The sequence below is a fragment of the Blennius ocellaris genome (genome assembly GCF_963422515.1).
Source record: "Blennius ocellaris genome assembly, chromosome: 3".
Taxonomy (NCBI): domain Eukaryota; kingdom Metazoa; phylum Chordata; class Actinopteri; order Blenniiformes; family Blenniidae; genus Blennius; species Blennius ocellaris.
Genome location: NC_137652.1, coordinates 29,580,481 through 29,587,101, shown reverse-complemented (window position 1 = coordinate 29,587,101; position 6,621 = coordinate 29,580,481). Strand labels below are relative to the sequence as shown.

Sequence of the window (6,621 nt, the reverse complement as noted above, 5' to 3'; positions counted from 1 at the left end):
ATCTTAAAGGGAAAGAAATTAAGGCGGACTTATTCTGTTTATATGTGAAAGATGATCCTTTGCTTTAAAGTGATATGTCATATGGACAAAAGTAAAATACATTTTTAAAACATTCTAATGTATTGTTTTCAGCAGTGTTTTGATACATGCAATCAAATTCACTGCTTCAATTTTGAATATTCAGTGTTGAGTTGCTCAAAAACAATAAGAGCAACTGAGAATTCAGTATCTCGTCCATCAACAGCAGCAGGTTTGGGACTGGAGAAAAACTTCCTCTATCAGCTTATCTTACCTGTTCTGCTCAATGTGCTTGAGTAATGTAATTCCAATGGAACCACAAGTATCTTCTCTCCTCACGAAATCCAGCATTAATGCCCAGATTTTGTAAAGCTGGCTCTCTTTGGCATCCAGCCTCTGAGGAAATGAATCCCAGTCAGCCAACAGTGACGCTGCAGCTATGAGTTGTGACCTGCGCTGCTCTCTGTTGGGTGCTGCCACTCATTTCACCTCTGACAGCTGCTCAGCAAACATTTGGCGGCTCTCCTGACCTGCGGCTGACACAGTCTACCTGCTTTTGGACGGTTTTTTGAAGGATCTTCTTGTGCATGCGGCTGCTTCGAACTCATTTTGTGATCGTGGGAACTATCCAAAATGCTTTCACGGGTAAGATAACTTACATTGAATCACAAAACATGATGATTCTGATGGTTTTTGTTCAGTGAGATGGTGATTCTCCCCAGGTAAGCATGCATCTGATCAGTGGTGCCATCCTGGGTGTGATGGGTGCCGTGTGGTGGGTGTGTGGGTCCTGGCTCTGCAGCCTGTCGGTGGGGATGGGGCTCTGCATGACCTGGAGGGGGTCCTGGAGGAGCGTTCCTGTAGCTCTATGCACCATCAGAAGAGATCTCATGTAAGCCAGCAGTTCCATACTTGCTTATTTCCTGATGTCCTTAGCTTTCCCTCATGTCTTTAATCCCTGCTTCTCTCTTTTCTCAAAGGTGTCTGATTGTTATATTGAAGGTGAGGATTTCCATGTACCGACATACACGAAATAAAAGCACCATTCCTACCCTGTTTGCTCAGATGGTGGCACTGAATCCAGACAAGCCTGCCTTGATCTATGAGGCCACAGGAGAGGTGAGCGCTCATCCAGGATTTCAAATAAAAGCTTTCTTATCGAGACAGAAAATGATAAGAACAGTGGCTGTGGCTCAGTTGGTGTGGGATTATGGACATGTCCTCCACTAACAAACTCCTCCTGGCTGCCGTTCCCTTTGAGAGCCAAAAAGCAAGAGGTGCTATATAATTGAATTCTCAACCGCTCCTGGGGGGGTTAGAGGGTGGCTGTCCTCCGGTCAGGCCTTGCTCTTCCTGGTCTGGGGGGGGGGGGGGGGGGGGGGGGGCTGATCTGGGGCTCGGCAGCTGGGGCCTTCTCCGTCCCACCGGGTTGGGGGGGGGGTGGGGGGCCGCCAGGTGCCAGAGTGACGGCATCTGGCCTCTGGCCCCGGGTTGGTACTGCAGCCCCCCCCCACAACAGTTCTAGCCACACCCAGTAGACAAACCGCACGCACGCACGCACACGCACACACACACACACACACACACACACACACACACACACACACACACACACACACGGTCGTGTACGTCAGCCATGCCAACTTGTAATAAAGCAGCAACATGAGGAGACTCTTAGTCTCTTCTTGTTGCAAGAGCAAAACCTGTTCTGACATCAGAAGCTCTCAACCACATCGTATTGTCTGCCCATGCTGCTGAACAGGACAAGGGCAACATTTAAAAAAAATAATAATAATAATAATTGAATTTTGTTTCCATTGCAGGTTTGGAGCTTTAGGGAGCTGCAGGAGAAGAGCCACGCTGTGGCTCACTGGGCCCAGGACCAGGGCTGGACTGAAGGTGATGTTGTGGCCTTGTTCTTGGAGAGCCGCCCCGTGCTGGTGGCTCTGTGGCTGGGACTGGCCATGGTGGGAGTGGAGGCGGCATTCATCAACCACAACCTTCGACAGCACTCACTGTCGCACTGCATCAGCGTGTCTGGAGCTGGAGCGCTGGTGTTTGGGATGGAGATGACGACAGGTAACAGCAACGTGGGCCTGGCGTAATGTGGTGTAATAATAATTGTTGCTGGTTTTCCTGGTTTTCATTAGTCACAAATGGCTTGATCGCCTTATTTTCTTCCAGCGGTTTCGAAGGTGATTGACTCTTTGCAGCCTGGCCTAGTTTTGTTCAGCGTCGGAGGGCAGAAGGATGAGGGCACTCTCTCCGACAAACTAGTTCAGAGTTTGGACACTCTGCTACCTCGTTTGCCAACGCACCCACCATCCTACAAACTCAAGAAGGAGTTCCACGGTGAGGCACTGCTGTGTTTGTTGTGTGTGTAGAATTTTAAAAAAAAAACGTGTTGCTATATAACAGTTGCAACATCGCCTTGTTCATAGCAAGTCTTTGCCTGCCGGATGTCACTGTCTCTGGTGTTAAATCTCTCTCTCTCTCTCTCTCTCTCTCTCTCTCTCGCTCTCTCTCTTACTCTCACTCTCCCACACATACGGTTAAATGCATTAAAATCATTGCTTTATCATTTTTGTCTTTGTTGAAGATGTTATGTTATGTAGAAACCTTTCTAACATTGATTTGCTCAGTTGCAATGTTTTCATCAACCTCGTTGTCACATGACACTCATTCCTCGGTTGATGCTCTTCAAGTCGTTGCTTGCTCAGCTGTCAAACACCGAGGGAATGGATGGAGACACAGAAACATGTTAAGGAATGATGGGGGAGACCGAGCCGCATACCATACATGTTAAAGGCTGTCAGATGAGCAAACATTCAGAAACACTCACAGACTAAAATATTCCACTCTCTTTGTGTTTCTGCAGACAGACTCTTCTACATTTACACTTCGGGTACTACTGGAATGCCAAAGGCAGCAATAGTGGTTCACAGTCGGTGAGTTCATCTGTGATCTTACCTGATACGGTTAATGGAGACAACTCCAAGGAATAAAAATAACTTGGAGGCAGAGTTTCAGTGATTTCATAAAAAACCTGTCGATGCAGGATGCAGAAAATGTTTCCAAGTGATACAGTTCTGTTGTGAATCCACTTTGCCTTATTTATTCAGTACAACACAGCCACCTCACAACCATCCACACATGATGGTCATGATCTGAATACAAATTTAAGGGAGAAAAAGTCTTATACAAGTAAGTGTGCAAGAGAGGAAAAACTTCCTTTTGAAAAGAAGAAATCTCCAGAACCTAATTGAGAGGTGGGCGGCCTCCGCCTCCTCTCTCCATTCCAATGTTCAGACGTTAGTTAGGAGAAAAGACACCGGATGGCGAAAAGCAAACAGGAAACAATTACCCTGCAATAGATAACGAACAGGACCTCCGTTGACACATTTCAATGTCTTACAGTTCAACGATTGAGGAAAACCCATGAAGTAGTGAGTGTTTATTTCCGTGGTGCTCGGCAGGTATTATCGCATCGCTGCTTTTGGTTTTCACTCCTTTGGCTTGTGTCCTGAAGATGTCGTCTACAGCTGCCTGCCCTTGTACCATTCTGCAGGTAGGAGTGTTGAGTTTGGTCTTCCTCATGCAAACACATCTATAATCAAGACAGAGAGTACGTACTTACTTACTTACTTACTTACTGGCTTATTCCCAAAACTGTGCATAAAATTATAAAAGAAAAAAGAGAAACAAGGAGAAAATATGAAAAACAAAAAAGAGACACTCCTCCAAATAAGTAATCCAGAGATCACTCGACAGACAGTCTAATTTCATAGTATGTGTGTTACATGTTTGAGAGGGAGGTAGGAAGAAGTAATAACAAAAACAGATACATATACAGACAAAAACATTTGATATTTATAATTTCTAAAGTTCTGAAAAACTGTGAAGCTGAAGGAAAAACCAATACAGTGGGCTGCTGTGTGTGTGTGTGTGTGTGTGTGTGTGTGTGTGTGTGTGTGTGTGTGTGTGTGTGTGTGTGTGTGTGTGTGTGTGTGTGTGTGTGTGTGTGTGTGTGTGTGTGTGTGTGTGTGTGCATGTGTGCGTGTGGGTGTGTGTGCACGCGTGTTGTTTGCAGGCACCATCATGGGTGTCGGTCAGTGTTTGCTCTTTGGTTTGACTGTTGTGATCAAAAGGAAATTCTCAGCCAGTCGCTTCTGGGATGACTGTGTCAAACACAACTGCACTGTGAGTACAAACGCCTAGAAAACAAAGTGTGCTGGTTCAAAACCTCCAGGTTCTATCGACTATAAACTAACGCTGCTCAAGTCAGTTACTACATTGTTTTGTGTGTGTGTGTGTGTGTGTGTGTGTGTGTGTGTGTGCATTCAGGTAATCCAGTATATAGGTGAGATCTGTCGTTATCTGTTGGCTCAGCCTGTTGGTCCATCAGAGGCGCGTCACAGAGTTCGTGTCGCAGTAGGAAACGGCCTCCGTCCTGCGGTGTGGGAAGAGTTTGTTCAGAGGTTTCAAATCCAAAGAATTGGTGAATTTTATGGAGCCACTGAGTGTAACTGCAGCCTGATCAACATCGATGGAAAAGTATGACTTCTTGCAAGTTATTCTAACAGGGATTTGAATATGATTGTCGTTGATTGACTTTGTTCGCACGTTCAGGTCGGAGCGTGTGGCTTCAATAGTCGCCTGCTGCCCAGCTTTTACCCCATCAAGTTGGTCCGGGTACAGCAGGACAATACAGCCCTGCTCAGAGACGCCCAGGGACTCTGTGTACCCTGTCAGCCTGGTAACGTCACAGAAACAACAGCTCACGGAGGAAGAGAAAGTGATAAATGAATCAATAAAATCCTTCGGCTTCACAGGAGAGCCGGGGATGTTGGTGGGACACATTGACCACAAAGATCCACTGAGGAGGTTTGATGGCTACGCCGACCAAGACGCCAGCAACCAGAAGATAGCACACAACGTGTTCAAGATGGGGGACTCTGCTTATGTCTCAGGTATTTTCTTCAGTCTCCTCAACATTAGCTGGAATAAACGATGACAGACCGTCAGAGTCTGATTTCCTTCCTTTATGTGTTCAAACACGTTTTGACAGACAGTGAATCAAAAGCATAAAAAAACTTTGATTCACTGTCTGTGAATATGACAAAGGAGAGGTTTTTCCACTCTTACCTTGATTAGTTCATGACTGCACAGGCTTAAATTCCCCATGAAAATATATATAGACTCGCAGTGTCAAAGGGAAGCACAGAGGAATAAAGGATCAGTAATTGCCTGCATGTTTACAAAGCATCATTAGACATTATAAATAGATGAGTGTGAGTCAGAGTGGAGTCATAATTACTTGACTGCAGTGATCACAGTGATAATGATGATGACTCCATTCTCCCGTCTGCCCGTCAGGTGACATGCTGGTAATGGATGAATATGGCTACTTGTATTTCCGGGATCGCAGCGGCGATACGTTTCGCTGGCGAGGGGAAAACGTTTCCACCACAGAGGTGGAGGGAGTCCTGAGTGGCCTGCTGGGACACACTGACGTGGCCGTGTACGGAGTCTCTGTCCCGGGTACCGAGGAGATGACATAGACAACAAAAACACACAAATAAAACCCCACTGCATGTGTGTAAAAGTGTGTGCTTGTTGCGTGTAGGTGTGGAGGGAAAGGCTGGCATGGCGGCGATCGCTCCTGCAGGAGGGCAGATAGACCTTGATGCGTTCTTGAGTGCCGTACAAAAAGCCCTGCCTTCCTACGCGCGTCCTGTATTCCTTCGACTCCTGCCATCTGTTGACACGACGGGTGAGACGACAAAGCAAGGACAATCCAACGTCACCCAACGGGAAAAAAAAGAAAATCACATGCAAACTTTTTTTTTTTTTCACTTTGCTTGCAGGTACTTTTAAAATTCAGAAGACAAGGCCGCAGAGTGAAGGATTCAAGCCACAAGAAATCAGCGACAAGATTTATTTTCTCAACAGTCGTGCCGGTGGTTATGAAGCTGTTACCGATGAACTATTTAGTTCCATTGTGGAGGGGAAGGTGAGTCTATGAGACCAGAAGAGGCTGATGGAGCCATTCTGGTTCTAAACAGACTTTTATTCCTCACAGAGAAAACAACTATATCCAAAATGTACAAGATTGTATTCAGTTTTCCATTAAATTTCTCATAATATGGAGAGCATTTCTTCAGTCCCACCTTTCATATCTTTAAGTATAAAAACCTCATAGAAAGGGTAATTAGAAGAAAACACCAATTCAGGATACTAGGAACCACAATTAAATAAGGAAGTATCTAACTCTAATTTCACTTAGAAGAAAAACTGACATTACTGTTGTCAGATAATAAGCTCACAACAAAAAACCCCATTTTGTGTCATTTTATAGAAACTTTAATGTATTTCCTCACTCACACACGGTAAAAACAACACTCGTTTGTTCAACAATGTCATTTAAATTATGTTTAAAGTTTTGACTGATTTGAAATATCTGATGCAAAGTAATCTGCTCGAGATTACACTGCTAATACATTCATTTCAAAACATTTTGAGCTGAAACTTCATTGCATGACAAGTTCTGTGTTATGACCATATTTTAGTATTCATGCAACTGGTTCACAAACAGATCAGCCA

General features: G+C 45.0%; 1 protein-coding gene across 1 annotated transcript; it reads left to right on the top strand.

The window, feature by feature from the left end:
* Positions 1-746: 746 nt before the first annotated feature.
* LOC308145317 (long-chain fatty acid transport protein 1-like) lies at positions 747-6,043 on the top strand (the record flags this gene model as incomplete). The annotated part of the gene is made up of 13 exons (XM_080516706.1): positions 747-910; positions 999-1,137; positions 1,842-2,097; positions 2,203-2,370; positions 2,897-2,966; positions 3,495-3,586; positions 4,109-4,218; positions 4,363-4,572; positions 4,648-4,774; positions 4,851-4,988; positions 5,395-5,559; positions 5,645-5,791; positions 5,886-6,043. 13 exons carry the CDS (start codon positions 747-749, stop codon positions 6,041-6,043), a joined length of 1,944 nt encoding a protein of 647 aa, XP_080372832.1.
* Positions 6,044-6,621: the final 578 nt, after the last annotated feature.